This window comes from Leptidea sinapis, chromosome 25, assembly GCF_905404315.1.
Source record: "Leptidea sinapis chromosome 25, ilLepSina1.1, whole genome shotgun sequence".
Lineage (NCBI taxonomy): Eukaryota > Metazoa > Arthropoda > Insecta > Lepidoptera > Pieridae > Leptidea > Leptidea sinapis.
Window position 1 is genome coordinate 11242662 of NC_066289.1, and position 23569 is coordinate 11266230.

General features: G+C 34.4%; 1 protein-coding gene and 1 long non-coding RNA gene across 2 annotated transcripts in view; both read left to right on the top strand.

The window, feature by feature from the left end:
- LOC126971976 (uncharacterized) overlaps nucleotides 1-23569 on the top strand; it is a 500026-nt gene that overhangs the window by 88289 nt on the left and 388168 nt on the right. The gene's annotated exons all lie outside the window — the stretch shown is intronic.
- Nucleotides 94-23563, top strand: LOC126971944 (carboxypeptidase B-like). The gene is made up of 7 exons (XM_050818466.1): nucleotides 94-314; nucleotides 13416-13467; nucleotides 14364-14576; nucleotides 15527-15608; nucleotides 16203-16353; nucleotides 20739-20899; nucleotides 22929-23563. Exons 1-7 carry the CDS (start codon nucleotides 281-283, stop codon nucleotides 23511-23513), a joined length of 1278 nt encoding a protein of 425 aa, XP_050674423.1. The 5' UTR covers nucleotides 94-280; the 3' UTR covers nucleotides 23514-23563.

Genomic DNA, 23569 nt, shown 5'->3' on the forward strand with positions numbered 1-23569 from the left:
TCAAGTTATGCAGGCAGTAATATATGAATCTGGTCGAACAGTTATTTTAATACCGAATCAAAGACAGCCTATCTGCGCGTACGCATTGAGCATCTCAGTTGCCACTTGCCAGTTGCCCAGTTGGCCGCAGTAAAACGCCGTGCTTAGCGTTGTATGGACGCTACGGTCACGATCTTCTGATTAGTTGAGAGAATTGCCGTATTTAATTGCTATGCATGAATTAAAAAATAATTGGCATAATACATTGTGAAGTTGACGAATTACGAAGGAATTTCAGAAAATGGTACTGCACAGAAGGATTGTTTTTTTGTTTGGTAAGTATTTTTATTTATTTACAGCTCAGTATCTTTTTTACAAATTCATAACTTCGCTGTACACTTAACTGTTCAATTTTATTCAATGTTATCTTCTAACAAAATAATCATTTAAATTAATTGTAGGCATTAGAGAATTTTTATGATGGTATTGATTTGTGAGTTTATTTATCAAAATTCAAACATTTTTGAATAGGATTTTTCACCATTACTATAGCTAGCATAACTAGGTATTTGTAAAGATTTGCCTCAGACTTGCTAAGAATGGGCGCGACAATCTTTTTTTTTTTTAGTTGAATTTTAATTAAACTTATTCATTCAATAACCTGGGTTTGACCACTCCATTCCCAGTGTAGTATTATTTACAAAGTCATTCATTCTATAGTAACCTTTAGTGGTAAATGGTGTGTGGACAAGGGTTTATAATAACAATTCTATTGAATTTCGTAATAATAATTTGTTTTGTACATTTTCTGGGATCATGTTGTAAAAACATATACATCACCCAATAATAGACTCACTAAAATGGGCTTGCATTATTCGATCCAATGTTATTTAGAACCCATAAACTAGTAAAAAAAGAAGGACTCCGCGCCGTGATATTAGCAAGTGAAGCACCTTTAAGCTAGTGTGTGTGCAGTTACGGAGTATACCAGTTACATAATTTTTTCTCTCTCAAATAAGCATATATCCACAAATAATTTTATATTATTGTTTTAACACTTTTTCACAACGCACGACGGCATTTTTAAAATATTTTTTTCGACGCAAACTGATCTGTCACACATGATGGCAAATTTCATAATGGCGGCCGATCGGCTTGTATTAGTGTAAGTGTATACGTGGGGCTATGTATTTACACGTTTACCGGCTTGTTTTGGTGCCTCACTGTTATGTAAGGTGACACGGGTCCTTATTTTTAGAACCATACAACCCAGTAATTATGTCATCCTTCAGTTATCCTAAATTTTCATTTAATGTCATTCTTAATTTACGAATTTAAGCATAGAAACCGCCTATCTGTCACACTCATATAAATAACATGCTAATATTATTTGGTAAATTAGAATTGATGAAGGCCACAAATGGCCACTTTTCAATTGTATTTAATTAAAATATAGATATAAATGACTTTCTTAATGATGCCACAGATTGGGAATGGAGCGACCGCCCTCAAGCTATTAAATAATAAGTTTAATTGTACAATATTACTTTGTAAACATATTTTTTTGATGAAAAAGAAAGTCCGCTGCGTTTTTTTCCGCCCATTCTTCTCAGGCCTGAGGCATTCATTTTGGAATGGGTGGTAGTTTTTTTTACTTTCAATAAGTGATATCAAATCCTATTTTGAATAAAAATATTTGAATTTAGAATTTCCCGGATTGCTACCAGATATTATTTAAGCGACCATACGCAACCAAATTTGAAATATCCTACTGCAAATAGTATCGTTGGAATAACTTAGAACTATTTATCTTACCCATTTTTTTTTAAATTTATACTACTTATGGCGCGTTAGGGAAAAATTATCAGTTAATATTTTTTTACACCCAAAGTCGACATCTTGACGTTAGCTGGTCAACCAAACCATTTCCATATTGAAACAACCAATAAACGAGAATTAAATAAACAACATCTACCTATAAGTTGTACAATAAACATTACTTTCTCTTTGTATAAAACAATTAAATGATAATTAAATAAACAAAATTATTCGGTATAATAATATTGTCAGTTTTTTTGTTTTGTTACGCCAAAGAAGTATAACATCTTTTTTTTAAATGTAAATAAGGGACGAGACGAGCAGGACGTTCAGCTGATGGTAATTGATACGCCCTACCCATTACAATGCAGTGCCGCTCAGGATTCTTGAAAAACCCAAAAATTCTCAGTGGCACTATAATTGCGCTCGTCATCTTGAGACATAAGATGTTAAGTCTCATTTGCCCAGTAATTTCACTAGCTACGGCGCCCTTCAGACCGAAACACAGTTATATAAACCTAACAGCTTCACGGCAGAAATAGGCGCCGCTGTGGTAGCCATAATCTAGCCGGCATCCATCGGGTACCAACTTATTTAAAATAAGGAGTTAGAGTATGAAATTGCCGTTCGTATTGAAAAATTATAATAATTATTTAAATTGCACAGGACAAAGGAGCCTCCCACTGGTAAAAATCTTACGGGCGTACATACATACATATACATATGTATATACATATATGAGGAGGCAAACAAAATAAACAGAATAAGAAAAAGAGATCGAATTTTTTTCAGTTGCCAAACCGCTGTTAGGAGTACTGTGACTTCACATGTCCGAATGATGAAAGGCCTATAATGTTTGGTATGCTAGTTCAATCTCTTGCATATTAGGAAATTGACTTGAGATGAAATTATTGGGGTTGATGTAGATCCTGTAGGTGGCCCCACAACTTGGTAGTTTAACAAACATACAAAGATTATTGCTGGCGACTTTTCGACTAACGGTTATCAATTCAAAAACTGGTCCAGCGAACGTTCTAGAATCTTATAAAGAAAAAGTGTGTGTGTGTTTTTATGTAGGTACGTACGCAAGAAGTTATTTTTCTTTGGCGTTACAAAAAACATCCTTTATGCTACGGTTATAGAAACAACAATATTGTAATAACGAAGGTATTAAATACAACCAATGAAAATATTATAATACCGCATAAATTAGTTAAATAACGTGTAATTAAATATCATTAAATGATTTTAAAACAATTAGAGAGAAATTACATTTTTTTAAATACTTATATATAAATTAAAATTATATATGGAAATTTATTTAATTCTCGTCCATTGGTTGTAATTCAGTAGACATGAGTAGAACACAAGAGAGACAAGAAGCTTAATAGCTGAAGTATGATACAAATGGTCTAGTTGACCAGCTAACGTCAGGGTGTCAAAATTGCGTGAAGTTGCGCGCATCGTAAAAATTCACTCTGATAATATTTCCCAAACGCGCCAAAAGGAGTTTATGTTTAAAATTTAAAAAGTATTTAATGTAAGAAGCACATGGCTAACAGTGAAATCAGGACAATCGCCACAAGTCTCACCCGATACACTGGTTTCTCTGCCTATCTTGCGCTTAAATATTTACCGGCAAAGGGAAAGTGATCTTACTATCTTAATTATAACGTTCATATTTAATCGTTTCCTGCTGTCTACTTTATTTGTGTCGACAGACGTTTATAGGACTCACGTGTTGGTGATATCACCATCACCAAATAACATCTAAACTGCGTTGATAGAATTTGTATACTGTGAGAACTGGGCCATAAGTCGTCATGTATTTCGCCGGCATAAAATACTATGAATATCCATTTCTAAAAAATGTATAAATTATATAGTTTCAACGTGTTGGCAGGTTGTATTGTAAGACTATTTGACGTTTGAGTATGTTTTGTTGCATCACTTTACATAAGTATTATGTTGTATTTGAAATGATTTGTATAACGATGAAAATGTAAATCTTGATTTAAAAGAGTGGCGACGAGTTTCTTGCATAGATTCAATGAGATTTTTTTTAAGTTCATGTCATTTCTGTGACTTAAGAATAACCTGAGAGTTGAACAAAACATACAAGATTTTATAACGATACGTCACTCGAACGGTTGGCTCAGTTGGTTAGAGTACCGGCACGGAACGCCGGAGGTCGTGGGTTCAAGTCCCGCATCGTTCATAAAACTTTGTTTTCAAATTTTATTTGTGTATTGTATTTATTTTTGTTTTCTTCTAATAAAATAAATAAAAATTTAATGTTAAAATTTAATTTAATTGAGCTAATATGATTAATTTCGACTTCATTAACATGGATGCAAGCGGCGTTAAGATAACAAACGAAATAATTGCTATTTTAGTAGTTAGCTAAAGATGTCACCAATATTGTTTAAATTAATAGAGTAGGCTAATTGTTAGTGTCATGGAAAATTTATCCGTAGTAAAAAAATTCTAATTCGTAAATATATCTCTGACGTTCCAGAGAATCTTTCTTAAGACCTGTATTGATTTTGAATACCGAAAATTAACTTTAGTTATAACCGTTATTTAACCGACTTCAAAAAAAAGAGGAGGTTCTTAATTCATCGGTATGTATTTTTTTATGTTTGTTATCTTTCGACTGGGTGAACCGATTTTGATATTTTTTTTTATTGAAAGCTGGTGCTTCTCATTGTAATTTGGTCCATATCTGATAATGGCATCCATCTGATTCCAAAAATTACAATAATCGTAACTAAAATTAGATTAATTTATTAGATTATATCTATTGTTTTGGAATAGTGTTCTTGAAGTTGGTTGTATTTTTGTCAAAATTATTTTTTCTTAATTTTTATAACTAGCAGTTCGAAATATTAAAGTCATATGATATGTCGGATGGTTGTAGTACTAAATTTTTTCCAAATCATATTATGTTTTAAATAAAAAATCATTCTTGCGCGGCACCGCCCAGAACAAAAAGTCGAACTATATTGCGATCCTTTCTTCCCCTTACAGTATATAATGGCAAATATGCTTTTCGTATTCCACTTATATACATAGATAAACACTCAGGCCTTGTTCCCGTCGGGGTAGGCAGAGACAATAGAATGCCATTTGCTTCTATCCTTACAAACCTCACGCGCTTCCTCTACATTCATTACTCTTTTCATATATGCTCGCCGGTTGCGGGTGCTTCGGACCTCTCCTTTTCTCAAAACGTCCCCAATTTGATCGACGAATGTTCTACGAGGTCTTCCGCGACCGACTTGCCCACACACACTTGCACTATATATTTGATGCGTCATTCTTTCTTCACTCATTCGCTCCACGTGTCCGAACCATTTCAGCATTCCTTTTTCAGTCCTTGTCACAACATCCTCTTTCAAACCACAGCGCGCTCGTATTACCGCATTCGGAATTCTATCAGTCAGTTTTACCCCACACATACTACGCAGTGATCGCATCTCAACTGCGTTAATTCTTCTTTTCACTCTCTGTTGAAACATGGTATGACTGCTTGCGAAATTCGTCGCTATTGTTACGGATATATTTTTAATATATTATTCGCATATATCGCCTCTAGCGGCAAGTGCAACAGTTTACTGTGATATTTACTTTGAAAAATAATTTTAAATGACGACTTTTTAAAGAAGAACAACCAAATTGGTACTGGCTTGTACATTACATCAATTTTATATAGATTATTGTAGGATTTAATACGAGTAAATTGCGGCGATGATTGATACGAGTAACTTGAACCCGCGAACTCCCGCGTTCCGTGTGCGTGCTCTTCCACCTAGCCAATCGTTCGAGTACCTAATAACCACTCAACCCCGTATCAACTGTAAAGTAGATCCCCTAGATGATCCCGTAGAGGACGCGGGTTCGAGTCCCGCATCGTTCATAAAAAATTGTTTTAAAAAATCGATTATACTGCACCCAATGTATGGCTACTCAAATATTATTTAAGTGTAAATTGAGTTGAGTATAATTGTTACGATATACTTCTTATATTGTGACGGCCGTTCCCAATATACTATCTACAGATAGAGATAAATAACTACCTTCTACTGTCAGTAATTAGCTATCAATAATCTGAAGCGCTCCCAATATACCCGATAAGTCATTCTTATCGCCTAATATTGGGACGCGTGAATTGCAATTTCCATACAAACTTCTATCGCTGGTAAGCTATACATCGTTCCATTGTCAGACAGCGTGTACGGATAAGGTGAGTTACCGTCGATAAGTTTATTGGGACAGTAAAGTAAACGGTAGTTACGATTTTCATCTCAAGTAAGCGATAGACTGAATATTTGGAACGGCCGTAAGAAAAGTACCTTCATAGATAAACAAATATTCAATACCATATTATAATATTAGTTTTATTTAACAAAAATGATTTCATGTTCATTGACTACAAACTCATGTCTGTCGACGTTCGCAAATCAAATATTTCCTGCACTCAATAGAGTCAGATACGAAGCATATGATATTCTAGATATTTCGCTTCACCTTTTAATTTTCCATCTGAATAGTTCCCTACAAGGATTTTCATCTTATGAAATATCTAGATGATATTGATATGAATGCTACGGATGCATATTACGTCTTCAAATGTACTAAATTACAGATTTATTTGATTTATAAGCTAGCATATTATTGCACACTATCTAAGTATACATTTAATATGGTTCTAAAAATGTATGTAGTCGAAATTAAATCCTAAAAAACGCTGCATGGGCCGTTTTGGTTTGTGTGATTTAGGTCACTCCCGATGTTTCGTGGCGGATTTATACACGTGGTAAAACCAATGGGTTTGTTAGCCCTAAAGGTTTAAATTAGGGTTTTATTTAATTAGACAATTTATTGTTCTGGATAGACTGTAACAGTTAAACAATTATTGTAAGACGTAGCTTCTCATGAACACTAAAGTAATAAATCTGGCCCGTTGTCATGCCTTGTCTTTTTTTTTATGAAAATACGGGACAATACGAGCAGGACTTTCAGATGATGGTAATTGATATGATGCATGGTTCATGTCTGGTTCTGTGCAGGCCACCTCAAATTGTAAAATATTATATCATTAAATTGGATAAGTTGCTATTATTTAAAAGATGGCCTGGGACTTTAATATCAGTTCTTCAACCCATGTTATAGCCCCTTTACGAACTGATGTACAATATGTTACAATATGTTATGTTATTGTCACTCCCTATGATAAATAAATAAACATATATTTCTATTTATATTTCCATGGTATTCTTGGGGCACGTCATCGGTTTCCGTAGGGGTCTTCTAGACGGCTGTGACGTAGTCAGGTAGGTTTGGCTTACCCCAACAGAAAATATTCATATATAGAAAACTCTTTGGTAAGCACGTGTTTTATTCATCTCCAAATCAAGATAATAAATAATGTTTGCATCCAATTAAATTTTTACGACATTTTTATGTATCGGCGTAAAATTTAACATAATTATGTGCGGTCCGTTCAATTGTGATTTACGAGTTAATTGATATTTGTGTGTGCGTTATTTGTTTCGCTTTAACTCTTTGGTTGGTATAATGAATCATTCAAATTCAAACATTTTAATTCAAAATCACTTATTGAACGTCAAAAACTACCACACATTCAAAATAGACTGCCTCACACCTGAGAAGAACGGGCGCAAGAAACTCAGCGGGCTTTTATTCATTGTTGGGTTAGGTCGATTTTGGCGTACATTCCGAGTTCAGATAAATCAGGGATATTCTAGAACGGGACCAGGTTAAAAGAATCATTAATAAAAGAGATTGTATTGTTGGTTGTTTCCACTAGAAGAAGTCAAAGTGGAACGAGAAACAAACATAAACTTGTTATGCCTACTACTCGGCTAAGTCGAGTTAGTAAGACTTTTGTTGGGGGATGTATATGCTTTTACATCAAGATCCCAGAAAATGTTCAAAATAAAAGTATTACGAAATTTAAAAGAATTGTTAACAAACGTTTGTGTGGTGGCAAACCTTTACCACTACTATTACATAAATGACTTTCTTAATGATTCCATAGATTGGGAATGGAGCGACCGCCCTCAGGCTATTAAATAATAAGTTTAATTGTACAATATTACTTTGTAAACATATATTTTGATAAAAAAAAAATCCGCTGAGTTTGTTCCGCCCGTTCTTCTCAGGTCTGAGGCATTCTTTTTGGATTGGGTGTTGGTTTTGACTTTCAATAAGTGATGTCAAATACTATTTTGAATAAAAATATTTCAATTTGAATTTGCAACTAGGTGCATTCCTGCCACCACGCTTGCTATTACTTTCTTACTTATATAGAATATTATTTAAATACACAGTATCATAGAGATATAAATTAAAATGAAAAAAAAAACATGTATATAATTCCAGTTGTGAAGAAAATCATTTAAAAAATAACAGACTATGTATAACTACGGGGTCTACGAGCTAAATAGGTATTATTCACATTCGCGTGTTCAGATTGTACAGATAACATTCATTGGTTGTGTATTGTTTTATTTTTTTAATTTAATGTGAGAATACAAAAGCCATACGTAACGCGACAAGATTCAATGATATGAAATGAAAACAATTTCTACTTTATACATAGTAGATAGGTATTTTTTATTTTTCGTCAAGCCACTGCTCAATATAATACAGATTACAGAACCTTACCGTTACAAAGATTTGGAAAATGTCGTGCAAAGAAGAAATCAAATACTCGACATGTGACACCGAAAACACAACGATTGGATTCGAAATAAGATCTAGGTTAAAGTGAGAATGGACAAAATCCGAAAAGAGAGGCTCTTCAATTATAAATGTTTATTGTACGATATCACATTGTAATCCATATTTTTATTTAAAAAGAGCCCGTTGAGTTTCTTGCGCCCGTTCTTCTCAGGTCTAGGGCAGTCTATTTTGAATGGGTGGTAGATTTGACGTTAAATAAGTGATTTTGAGTCCTATTTTTAATAAAAATATTTGAATTTTAAAAATTATGACTGAATCGGAAGATCGCCAAGGGTGGAGGAAGAGAGCTTTTGGTTGGACGACCAAATGAATCCTCCAGTCTTGGATGAACCACCTTGCTGATAGGGTGCGGGTGACCAGGACATACGAGTCACATTTAAAGGTTATAATAATTATTATTTTCTTATTTTATATTATTATTTCTAAAAAAATTTGGACAACCACAACATTTCATTCTCTTTTCTGTATTTTTAGGAAACAAAAATTATGTTATAAAAAAGTAATATTAACCGAACGTTTGGGTTTAAACTAAAATATTCCGAGGAAAATTTATGAGTTTTTTTATTACAAAATATAATTTGAAAAAATAAAAAGGATAACAATAATCCGACATCTTATATCATACACTATAATAGTTAATTCGTTAATAACTGCTAGTTATATTAACTCAGAGAAAAACGGTTATTATTACAGTGAATTTTCGGGATTTTCGAATACTGGCAATCCATTCATTACTTGCAGACCAATCACATCAGCTAATTAATATTCTAATTTAAATTTGTCATTCGAGATAAAATGTGGCTGAATCAATTACAGTACAATATCCGGTCAAAGTGTAACATTCATGGCTTCTCTCTTTTAATTTCCATTCAATTTCTTTCTATTAAATTGAAGTCGCTGATTATTTCTCGATCAAAGAGCGGCTCTAATGACCACGAACGTTTTGAAATCAGCCCGAGGAAGCCTAACATAAAACCGAGTGGGAAGAAATTGAGATCAATTACCCGATGCCAATAGAACGAAACACGACAACTGTCACGACAAATTAAAGAATTTGTTACACAGATTTAAATGAACGCTTCGAGGAATATTTGAGGTTTCTAAAAGTGTTTCGGGGTCCCTTAACAGTTAATAAAAGACTGTTATGTTGTCACAGACTGCAACACATTTTTCCAAGAGCAATCAAGCGTAGCCGGCATTTTAAGAACTTTTTGAGTGTCGTGTCGTCTTGGAAAGACCGCGCAGGGAAACTGATTCTATAGTTTCGTTCTTTGTATGAATTTAATTGTAATTATTTTTTAATTAATAGGCTAATCCTCCTTTTTCATCGTAAGTGTATCGTTATTTATTAATCATCATGAATCCTGGTATGGATACAAGACTTAAGTAATGTAAATATTATATTGTCCTTAGATTAAGGTTTGATGTCTGCTGTGCTCCAACTAGTCCTTAGTCCTTGATAGATGTGCAAAATTTTAAGTAAATCGGCAGTTTTAAGTGTGTATATAATTCTTTGTTAGATTATTTCAGTGTTACCGTGTATCGTGTGCCAATTATCCGCACGCGTTACCTAGTTACTGTATTACCAGAAAGAAGTATTTAGTTTCCGTCACACCTAAATACACAAAATTATTTCAGTAAACAACAAATTTAATAAATTATATTTAATTAAACGTTATTTTGCTTTCCAATTTAGGGAAATGGTATGTATTATTAATGGTGTATGCGTATTCTCGTAACAAGATCGAATGTCAATTGATGGTATTTTTTTTTTTTATTAAATTTAATAAGTACTTTTTAAACTTATTGATATATCTTGCCAAAGTTTAAAAGTTTGTTGGCAAGTAATTGCGCTAAAAAAACATTTAATCATGTGTACATATTTAACTACTACTTTAAACTAAACTATTAGAACTTAGAACTAAACATTATTAGAATTATTACTATTAGAAAAAAGAAACGATTTACATAAGCTATCCTAAATTAGCATGTAGCATTGTTGAGTAATATTGAACAACAAGCAGTTAGTGAGAGTTATTAAATGCTATTCAAAAGCTTTTTTCATTTTAGATTTAAGTGTATTGTTTTTTTTAGTAGTTAATACGTATTCTGCGAAGTTTTGACTTTTGGTTGTGTTGACAACTTAAAACATCATATTCAATAGAGGATATATAACCATCATAATAGTAGAAGCAATACTTGTAACATATAAATAATAGTGAGGTTATTCAGTTATGATTCAGTTCACGTCAAATGATAGCAGAATATGAATCTAGAGCAAAAAGTGGATAGCATTGGAACTTAACGTCAACGATTTTGAAATTACGACCGCTGTATTTGTATAAGGCGAGAATCAGTACTTTACAGTAACATAGTTTGTACGACAGGTAAAGATTGATAAACTGTATACCTATCATTATTATAATATTTATTATGATGATCGTAATACTAAGCATTCATTATATAGCTGAACTTAGTGCCTACATACAATTGATTCTTAGTTTGTTGAATACAGCTATATCTTAAATCGACCCTTATTTCTTGGCACGGTACGAGAACGTTGGATTTGTTTGACCCGAGATCGCTTTCTACATTACCATACAAAAATATTGATTTTAATAAAATGGCGTTTTAAATATTTTTTAAAGTTGCACAATTCAAAATAAATCCAACTTCTCTGTAAGACCTTTGTTATTAACAATAACAATAGTATATCAATGATATTAGTCATTCCTGTTTGCATCAGAACTGGGAAACATGTATTTTATTATGTATTTAAAAATTGATTTTATTTAGATCCAAAACCATAAAGATATAATAGAAATTATCAAAAATCTTTGAAAAAAAAAATATATGTATTCCAAATATTATTATACGGTCAATTAGTGCCGTGTAATCAATGATGTGAGGAGTGGGGATGATCACCATCAAGTGATCCCATACACCCTTGTTCAAGACTGACGTAAATAGGTGTATACCAGTATTGAATCTGCAGGAACATTACCGGTTTAAGGCGCTATAGTCCTAAAAAGTAACATTTTTAAAAATCTACTTAAAATACTTCTACAAATACTACGGTTCCAATTTTTTGACATGTTTATCTTCATTTCTTTATCTAAATTATCGCTGTTTCGAAAACACGATTACGAAAAAAAATCTCTATAGATTTACTTTTTGAAAAATAGTCTTTTTTTATTTGAATTGTTTATATTATCATAAAACTATGATAGCTATAAACACAAAACTTATTTTATTTGATAATTTATTAGTATTTATAAGTTTTCATTGTGGGATTTATCAATACGCTTTGTGAATTATTTTATATTAATTTTATTTCGTAATAAACCAAACGCGACGCCTTGGTTGCATGCTCGCTCAAGCCAGCAGTACGCCCGTGACCACAGTCAAGGAAGGTACTGTGTTCGTGTCTCTCGGGCTCACATTACGTAAGATTTTAGCAAACAAGTACAAAGCGGGAATCATAGTAAAAAAATAATGAAAATATTTGTTGAATTATATAGGTAAATGTAAGTCGGAAAGTACTAAAATAAAATTTACGTAATATTATTTTGAATATTATGCCACGCGGATTTTTGTATATATGTACTTTAGGGAAGTTAGATAAATCCAAGATGGCCGCCGCACAAAATTATGATTTCAGCAATATGGATATCGTGTCCGAGGTTCATATTCAATGATCCCAAAATTGTTCTCTGCACCCTTGAGAACCTCGGACTCGACATCCATATTACTGAAATCATAATTATGCGCGGTGGCCATCTTGGATTTCAAAAATGATCCCAAAATCGTTCTCTGCACCCTCGAGAACCTCGGACACGATATCCATATTGCTGAAATCATAATTTTGTGCGGCGGCCATCTTGGATTTCAAAAATGATCACAAAATCGTTCTCTGCACCCTCGACAACCTCGGACACGATATCCATATTGACGAAATCATAATTTTGTGCGGCGGCCATCTTGGATTTCAAAAATGATCACAAAATCGTTCTCTGCACCCTCGAGAACCTTGCATACGATACCCATATTGCTGAAATCATAATTTTGTGCGGCGGCCACCTTGGATTTAAAAAATGATCCCAGAATCGTTCTCTGCACCTTCGAGAACCTCGGATACGATACCCATAATTTTGTAATCATAATTTTGCGCGACGGCCATCTTGGATTTCAAAAATAATCACAAAATCGTTCTCAGCACCCTCGAGAACCTCGGACACAATATCTATAATGTTGAAATCATAATTTTGCGCGTAATATAACATTTCTCTCATACGTCGATAAAAAAGATTTACTTCAAAAATGCAAAAAAAATATTATCATAGTAATTCCGTACTCTAGCACAACTGTAAGTTTTAAAAAATATTACGCGGTCCTTCTGGGTCGGCGGTCGTTGACCCGCATGGCTCGGTTCGTTCTCAGCCATGCCCGACGCCCGTGTCGATGCGTACCTATAGAATCTAACATTCGCGCAATTTTTACCTAAAGTGTTGGGAAAACCTCGCCTTAATGACAAACCAGGTACTACATACGCATGTTTCTAGCAAGTCAATGATCTATTCGACGGCAGGCATCGAGTCTGTGATAAAAACATGGTTAATTATATATACGACCGTTAAGGTAATCTGTCACAGACAAAAGGAAACGTGATCACTATTCTGTATTTAATAAACTATTTAACTTTTTATTTTTTTAAAGTAAAAGAAACCTTATGAACTGTTGTTAAAAAAAGGCAGTTAAAAGTAGTTCGCTACAGTTTAGAGTAATAATGAAATCATAGTCAAATTTCCATTCATGACCGATTGTACTTAATCGCTTATTTCTTTCAGGGTTGCTGGCACTTTGTTGGCGAGCTGGTGGAAGTGAGAATGAATATGACGAGTAAGTTATTAGAATGATATTTATTCAGTTTATTTCTTTTTGTATTGTAATAGTTTTTTCGGCTCAAAATATGGTAGATGTAAAAATCCATACATGTAATATAGTCGTTTAACAAAAACGCAGAAATAAATATTATTTCTTAGATAAAATATAATTATGATGAGTTTTTTCAATTAAGAGATGTTTGATTCCCCGTGAACACTTAACCCTTTTTTACTCCTAACGAAAAAAAAACCGGTATAAGAACTACCTTATATTATAAGGTACAAAGGATAGTTTTTATAGCAGTTTATGTAATTTTCTCCATACTTAATTTTAACAATCGATTCAGCGGTCTAAGCGTAAAAAAGGTAATTGACAGATTGACAGTAATCATGGATTGCAATAGTATGCCCGTGACATTAGTTGAATTTGTCGAGGAGGGTTTTCTTTTAGAGAAGAGGAAAATACATTTACGTATGAAGACCCCGTTACGGGGTCCATATATCGTTCTCGGGTGTTAACATCTCTGTGCTGATAGCCCTAAAGGCTTTTACAGCGAAGCCTGGCGGGGGCTTTGGAGGTCGAAAATGTAGATCTCAGGCGCGGCGCGTCTCGGATGGAGACTCGAACCTCGGACCGCCTGCTCACAAGGCTGGATGCAGAGAACATCTCTAACGATCTAGATCTGTTAGTCCAATGGACTCTAGGTTTAGAAAGACTTCGCACTCGTCGGTGAGTGCGGTGATATAATATGTATGTGGTATTCTGATCGTAATGAAGTAATTTATATTATTGTTCTGAGCAACCACGGGCAATCTAATACATCCAACGGACAAGCATAGGTACATAGTAGCTCTCATCTGAACAATCGTATTGAATTATAAATCTTAACCCTTCTTAATTTTATCTCATAGGCACTCCTTAGTAAAATTACACCCAAAGACGAGCTCTCATTTAGAAGCAATAAAAGACTTGGATAATCCTGAACATGGCGTTCAGATCCTGAAAAGAAGTAGGACCTTCGATGATACCATAGATCTTCTAGTTCCAGCGAACCGAGTGCAATATGTTCAGGCATTTGCTGCGACACATAATATCACCCACGATGTTAGGGAGAACTACGAAAGGTAAGGTTATTTTTATTAGCTGGGCGTATGACTAACTGTCTCTAGCACTTCTCTCCATGCATGTTATTAGTTCATATTATATAATAAAGCTCATTTTTTCCTGTTCACAAAAATATTGCAGTCAAGCCAATATTTAAGTTGCCAGTTATTGCACAAAATTCTATTTTTTATCAATATACTTAATATGAGGCAAGGGTAAATCTTTCAAGGTCTTCTAGCAGTATGATTATAGGATAAACATGCTTATGATAAATAACTATAATAAGTTAAGATAAATGTCAGACTTATTCATAATAAGCATGATTTCTTTCTGTATAATATTTTACTGTTTTATTTACTGTAATTTTCACTACCGCAAAAATATTAAGTTTACCTTAAAATTTAAAACACATTCTCAAAAATTTGCTGAAATTATTTTCTACTTTTTTATTTGGCTTGTTGTTAATGCGTGTTTCTTGTAGGTTATTCAACAATAATTTATGGTAAAGTAATCATTTCTTAATGATACGACAAATAAGTCATAACATAGATGCTATATACAAAGTAAAACTAATAAAATATTTTTTTTTTAAATATGATGTCATGAAATGAACATCCACTCAGCATTTTTCGAATTGAATTTAGGATCACCCCAATTCCAACACAAATTTTCAGTTGGTACCAAGTTGACCTAATGACAGTCAGTCGTGCACAACACGGTTCCATTTGATAAAGGTCTTAAAAGTGACCTCTTAAAATAGATGAAAAAGAAATATAAAATAAAAATTATCCTAGCATGAGAATGATTTCCAAATTTAAAATAATTCCAAAACAATCTTATTTGTGGTCTCAACACAGTGGTCTACTTTTGAGAATCCTACGAAAAATAATAACGCGTCCTTTTTTAAATGGCATTTCTTAAACATAGCCGTGTGATATAAACTCTAATAATTATAAATATTTTGTTTTAGAACTCTGGAATCACCAGAGAGAACGCCGAGAAGACGAATGCTTCGGGGCTTTAATATATTCGAGTACCACTCGTACGCTGAGGTGATTTTTTAAAATAAATACTTATTGTTGAAGGAAAGATTATATTTAAGAGACTGCCAGATTATCTGGAGAAACTCTCGTAGTGGGAAATACGAAGTTCCGACCTAAATAGAGTCAAATTCAAATTCATATTTTTATCATATATAGGATTAAACAAATTAAATTTGAAAACAAGATTTATGAATGATGTGGGCACTCGAAACCGCGACCTCTTCTATTCCGTGCGAGTGCTCGTCCTCTGAGCCAACCGTTCGAGTGACGAAAAGTTCATAAATCTTGAATATGTCTTTGTACTAACTAACTCTCAGGTTGTGGATTAATCTACAGGATTTACTTTAAAGTTGATAACTTGCTCAACCCCAATATTCACACTTTCAAATCTAAGCAAATGTTATTTTTGAACTAAATTTATGTCACTCGAAGGTTTGGCTCAGTGGAAGAGTGATCGAACGAAACGCAAGAGGTTGCGGGTTCGACTCCTGCATCGTTCATAAATTATGGTTTCTAAATTAATTTGTATGGATTTTTTTCATTTCACCAGTGTCCTAAACATATTATTATTGAATTTTAAGAATTTAATTGTTCCCTGTGTAGATGCAAGAATATTTGGATGTGCTCGCGAATAAATGCCCGAACATTGTGAAACTCCAGACCCTGGGTAACAGCTATCAAGGCAGAAAAGTAAGGCTCGTCAAGTTATCAAGCAATCACAATGCTGGTAATCCAGTTATATTCATTGATGCAGGTAATGTTCACGTATTTTAGTAAATAATCTATGTGTAGTAACGTCTTCTAGCAACAATACTCCAGCCCCACTTAAATTAAGAAAGGTTAAAACAGTTTTAAATTACGAAAGTGGTTTAGGTTCCCATGAGATCTTATAAAGTACGAAAATACTTAGAGTATTAAACTCAATAATGCCCATGTCGAACCTACTCCCGTAACAGTTGGAAAGTGTACTCTCGAAATTGTGGACGAGAACGTCTACCTTGAACAAATAATCCAATTGGGCGGGTCCACATTTCGGGAAAGAGGTCACTCGTCGAATCCAACTCGGATGGGCAGCGTTCGGAAGCTGCGTAAAATCTTCTCGTCCAAAATACCACAGTGTCTGAAGACGAAGGTTTTTAACCAATGTATGTTGCCAGTGATGACATACGGAACACAGACGTGGCCCGCTAACTATGGGCCTTATGAGGAAGCTCAATGTTGCTCAGCGAGCAATGGAGAGGGCTATGCTCGGAGTTTCCCTATGAGATCGAATCAGAAATGAGGAGATCCGTGATTGCAAAACTAAAGTGGCAGTGGGCAGGGCACATAGCTCGGGGGACAGATGGCCGTTGGGGCAGTAAGGTCCTCGAATGGCGACCACGTACCGGAAGGCGTAGTGTTGGTAAGCACCCCACAAGATGGACCGACGATCTAGTCTTTTCGAAGATCGTTGCAGTAGGTTGGATGAGGGCAGCGCAGGACCGATCGTCATGGTGATCTTTGGGGGAGGCCTTTGTCCAGCAGTTGACGTCTTCTGGCTGAAATGATGATGATGATTACACTCAAAGGATAGCAACGCATCATCAAAATATTTGGTTCACTTAACATCAAGTCATCCGCTTCCCGTTTGTACCCGTAAATATAAAAACCCCTAAAAGTTCGCATAATAATTAATTAAACTCATTCTGCCACAATACCGTTTAATTATGTATAAGAGCGAGATAACGATATTGGTAATACTGTTTTCACAGTACGTTTGTAATATAATCTCTTAATTCCGTGTGATAAATATAAATACTTATATAAATTTTTAGCGACCATTGTTGTTACAAGTTCATTTAGTATCCCAAGTATAAACTTTCCAGTAATTGGAGCAGGTTCCTTGTTAAGATGTTAAAGTTGGGCGATTATTAGCTGAAGATATCTGAGAGTTACGCTTTTGTTTACAATAATTGCTCCTATTCAACGTAATGTAATATCTAATTATATCGAATATTTAAATAAATTTATAATGCAAACTTTATACAGATTACAGATAATATAGACATCTACAGATATGTTATAAATGATTTAGGATTGGTCTCCTTGGGCTCCAACTAGATACCGCAGGCGTAGTCGCAATGTGCGGCAACTAGTCCAAGTGGGCGTACTCGAGCCAGTCTCGAACAATGTGTAATGTTGACGTGTCACATGTTCTGTTAATCTTTGCTACTAAAATGCCGTGTTGCGTAGTAAAACTTTGTAAAAATAATACTAAAAGAAATAAGAAAGGCACTGGGATCACATATCATCAGTAAGTATTTTGTATTTTATTAATTTCAATGTAAAATAACACGAGGCATATGTTACAAAATTTGAGATTTTACACAAGCACCTTAATAGTTGCCGCAATAAACAAGCTTAAATAACAAATAATTCTTAGGTAGGTAGTACTGTATCTAGATGGAACACAGCGGAGACCAATCCACTATCTAAGTATAAATGCTAATTTTATTCCAACAATAATTATAGCCACACTACAAAAAATAATCTTTTTACAAAATAGTCAAACAATACAAGGTCAATTAATAACATTCTCCGCAATTCTATTTTAAAATGTTTTCAATGTGACTTTTACCTTATAAATCATTTAATAAGCACAATAGACTGGAATGGATTGTTGGATCTAAATAATCTGTATAAAGCTTTAGATGTAGCACGTTAAAAATCCACAAATCCAAATCCACTGCCAGTTTTATAAGAAATATGAAATACTTACTTACTTCCGCGCTTCTTTTAAAGGTACCCGTGTCGTATCGTCCTGAAAAGATAGCACAAGGAAGTTGATTCCACAGCTTTGTAATACGTGGAAGAAAGCTTCTTGAAAACCGCACTGTTGAGGACCGCCACACTTGATAGGAACAGGAACTTCTCTACGCAACTCCAAGTGATCCAGCCGTTCACAGAGCACTGGGTCCCCGACAATTCAAGCTGCTCTCCGTTGCACGTGGTCAAATAGATCGAGCTGATACTGGGGTGCGCCAGACCAGACATGACAGCAATACTCCATGTGCGGCCGGACCCGCGCTTTGTATAGCGCTAGAATGTGGGCCGGCTTGAAGAATACTTCAAGCCGGCTATATTATAGGCAATAGCCGTGCTATATTAATGACGCCCAACTTCTTCGAAGCCAATTTGAATTGGCAGTCGTTCGTGATTTCGAGAACTAGTATTCAGATACTAGGCGAGGCTTTAAGGGAAGTGTCGTCGAAGAGCGGTGGTATATGTATAACTTTATCTCACTTATAGCTCTTATAAAGAAAGGTACGGCGTTAGTACGCGTTTATATTTTGGATTCGTCTGAGCTGAACGTATGTCCGTTGAGTAAAACTTTGGAAGACAATACACGAGTATACCTCTGACAAATCAAATCTAAAGATTTGCGACGCACGTTCGAACGTCTACCATCAACGCTCTAAGCAGGCACGGATGGTATACCACCATATACTTTTAAAGATTTTTCCTCAGTCTAGTGAAGCCCCTAATTTACATATTCAAACTGAGTATTTATATATGTGAATTACTTGTCTTTCCCAACGTGGACGCTTAGAAGGCTCATTGCAGTACCAGTTGGTTTGGAACCCAGAAAATATAGGCCTATTCCACTTCAGCGCAAATATTCGAGACTGTTTATTTACAAAGAGCAGTTATAAGGTAACATTCGTAAAATATTCAAATGGAGTCGGGAGAATCACATCAATAATCAAAATTTGGACATTGAGACATGCTCAATTACATCATTTAGTCTAGCTCCGTATCCACAGCATCACACTCTATACCAAGTGGATGATCAGCCGTTGCCTCGTTTAACGACGTCAAAGATCTTGGTGATCGAAATCAATCAATCGAAAAAATATTGAGTTAGTGGATTTAAAACTGTACAAAATATATCCAAGATATCCACTTCTATACCCTATGCTGTTTGTTCTTGGCATGATGGGATTTTAGAAACTGGAATCTAGGAGGTTTCTTCGTCTGGTTTTATCGTTATGAAAAGATTTGTATAGTATTGGCAGTCTCTCTCTGGACCGGTTTTGATGTTTTTTTTGTGTTCCAGTAAATTTGAGATTGGTTTAGATTCTCAATTCCATCCATATAATATAATTCTCCTGCTCATGTGGACCTAACGGCTGGACCGATTTTTCAAATTTAATTCGTGTGTACAGGACAATGTCAGTCGGGTCCACTAGTTTACATATAAAATTGTATCTCCTCACAGAGACTTTAATTAATAACTCATAGTTCATCCATCTCGGGTCTGATTTTTTTATGTAATATATATTTATCTTGATCATTTCAAAACTTTTCGAGCCTGTGGAGTAGTAGTTATATGCGTCTGCTTATCAACAGACGGGATGCGTGTTCGAACTGATAAAGCTGATGCATGAAAAATTACTTGAATCTGGTTCAAATATTGTTAATGGATTACCATTAATACATGATATCCCTTTAATGACATATATAATATAATTATAAAGTTGAATATCTTCATTTGTTTGTTCAGCGAAAAATAGTATTCTATTTTTAATGATAAAAGGAAAATATTAATGTTTTATTAGTATAAATTAATGACTATAAAGTTTATTAATTAATTCTTAATAAATAACAATAATAATAAAAGGAAATTATAGCTGATAATATCAATTTCATTTACTTTACAAAGAGTTTCTCGGAATCAAATAGATAGTAAAATAAAACGCTTGGAAAAAAATGTAAATTTTACTCAACAGTCACTTAGCCTAAACAATTTGTTATTTTTAAAGTAATATACTCACTTCTGGGATTACTTATACGAATTTAATTTGTAACCATTTATGAACGATTCGGGACTCGAACCGGCTACCTGCCGGGTCTTTTCTTTCCTACTGAGCACTGAGAACTGGTCATTCGGACGGAACCCGAGAGGTCGCAGGGTCGAGTCCCACATCGTTCATATATTTTAATTACAAATTTTATTTGTATAGTCACTCAAACTCTTGCTAAACAAAATAAACTTAAATTTAAGGATTAAGAATCGTGATAGAATTACTTTGCAAATCCAGTTAATTTACGAGTATTGAAGAATTTATATTTAGTGTTTAATGGAGATATAAACACCAGGTATACACGCTCGAGAGTGGGTTGCGCCGGCGATGGCAATGTACCTGATCCAGCGACTGGCCATCGACCCCGATGCTGCCAAGGACCTGAACGGTGTGGACTGGTACATACTGCCGGTCGTCAATCCTGACGGCTATGAGTTCACGCGATCCAGCAAAGCGGTAAGGAGACTCATACAAACTTTAAAATAAAGATTAAAATAAATTAGTTGTATGTAGTAGTAGTTTTACCAGTATACTAAGTTTCTAATATTTTTATAAATGTTTGGTTCTATCGCTACCAAACATGGCAGGATCATTCGTGCGCTAATCTGAACATAATCTTATGAATTTTTTAATTTGAATTTAGATCCTTTTGATCCAAATTGAAATATTTTCATTCAATATAGGATATGATAACACTTATTGAAAGTAAAATAAACTGCCACCCATTCGAAAAAGTATGCCTTAGACCTTAGAAGAACGGGTACATCATACTCAGCGGGCTTCGAATTTATTTCTTCAAAAAAAAATGTGGATACAATGTAATGTCGTACAATAAAACTTATTACTGAATAGCCTGACGGCGGTCGCTCCGTTACCAATCCGTGGATAACATTATCATTAAGAAAGTCATTTATGTTGTAATAACCTTTACCACACAAATGTTTTTTAACAATTATTTTGAATTTCGTTATACATTTGTTTTGAACATTTTCTGGAATCTGGAAACTTATATACATCGCACCATAAAAGACTTACTAACTCGACTCAGCCGAGAAGTTGACATTATAAGCTTATGTTTTTTGCTGGTATTCACATTATGGTTATGACAGTTTCAATCAAATCCACTTATGTGCCTATGTACATATATATCCTTTGTATGTATTTTCTCTACAGTGGTTTTTCACGAGATTTTTGCCACTTACAACCAAACAAGGAATTGAGCTATCATGCACGGAGTTTCCAGGACAATACCATATTAGTCCAGTCATTTAAGCTTAAACTAGGTAAGAATTTCGGAATTCGAGATACCCAGCTGTAAGTCTGTAAATACTTGTATACTGACACCCTAAAAATTTTCCTATATTTCCTATTAATTTTCTTCATGCATTAAATCTATATTTATTCAATAAAACTGATAACCGTCAAACATAACATCAACATTTCAAACGTGTATATTATCAAGTTCAAACTTGGTTAGGGCATGATTTTGAACTCCAGGTATGGGGTTGGGCAATGCGAAACGATTTTCTAGAGCCTATCATGACAATTTTACCACCTGCTCCAGAAGATTTGCTAAATACAATTTTCTGCAACTGCAAGAGTGGTTGTGGTTCGCGATGCAGAATTTCAGCTGGGTATCTCGAATTCTGAGGTGCACTTACTATAATGACTGGACTCTATGGGAACTTCAAATAAAGCATGTAGGATACTCTCGCGGGATTCCTCTGGTGGTGCAGGAGGAAGTGGCGGGGACGGTCACTTACAACATACGTGTTTTCTTTTTCCATAATAAAAGTAGGGAACATATATACACAACGTAAGCAAGAATGTATTATACAAATAATATAAAATTTTGATATTCTGGTTTGACTTTTCTCCATACATTCTTGGTCTATGTTATTTTGTATAATATAGGATAAGTTAGATTTACTCGCAGTATTACTACGCAGTATATTGCAGGGACAGACTGGTTAATTTAGACTCTAGTTAAACCCAGCTACGACTCATTTTTATATTATAAAAGCCTCAATTTATAAAAAAAAATGAAATTCCAGCCTCTGTGAAGACGTGATTTTAGTGTATATTAAACACAACTTAAAATGTCTACTATACAATTTAGATATTGTAATATAAAAACCATATATAAATAATTTAGATATGTATTAGGATTCAGAAAATAGATATGAATGGCAATGGATTTCCTGGGACTACTCTCAATTTGGGGGTTCCACAAGGATCTCTTCTTAGACAGTTTCTCTTCCCTTTAAATATTAATTTATTTGCAATAATTTTTATATTAAAAACAGATGTCATTTAAATCGCTTATTATTATAATTCTCAGGTCTGAGAAATATATTTTCAAATGGTAGAGAGTAACAAACAAACCAAAATGAATAATCTTATAGTAAGGAACATTAAGTTTAGGTTATTACAAAAAAGAAAATAGAAAATTTCTTCATCTAAATGATACATACATTTTCCACAGAATCGACTCTGGAGGAAAACAAGATCCAAAAACGCCAATTGCTTCGGAGTTGACGGCAACCGAAACTATGGCTTCAAATGGGCAGTCAGCGGTGTATCCAAAAACCCCTGCGACAAAGAAACATACGCTGGCCCAAAACCATTTTCCGAACCAGAAACTCAGATGGTTAAGAATGCTCTCATGGAGTATGGAAAACAGATAAAATTATACGTTTCCTTGCACGCTTACGGACAATATTTGGTCTACCCTTGGGGTTACACAGGCGATTACTTACCAAGAGAGTGGAAGAAGTTAGACTCCTTAGCGCGAATGGTATCAACAGCTGTTCAAGCAGCAGGTGGAAAGCCTTTTAGAGTTATGAGCGCTGGTAAATGGTACCCAGCTGCAGGTGGAAGCGATGACTTTGCGTTTGGTGTAGTAGGAGTGCCTTATTCTTACACAATGGAACTTACAGACGGATACGAATTCACATACCCTGAGCGACTGTTGAAAACTGTATTGCCCCAGTTCTTTGAAGGATTTAGGGCGTTCGGAACACAAATAAGAAGAGAGTTTTCACCGAGCCGACACAAAAGAGATGAATAAACATAATAATCTAAATCCAATTCATGTGTAAAATAAATTATAGAACACAATTTATT

What these genes read in the sequence shown, in the direction of transcription:
- LOC126971944 (XM_050818466.1), top strand. Translation starts at nt 281, where the DNA reads ATGGTACTGCACAGAAGGATTGTTTTTTTGTTTG. An exon ending in GTTAGGGAGAACTACGAAAG is followed by an intron (nt 14,577 to 15,526) that starts GTAAGGTTATTT and finishes ATTTTGTTTTAG; the next exon opens with AACTCTGGAATCACCAGAGA. An exon ending in AGTTATATTCATTGATGCAG is followed by an intron (nt 16,354 to 20,738) that starts GTAATGTTCACG and finishes TATAAACACCAG; the next exon opens with GTATACACGCTCGAGAGTGG.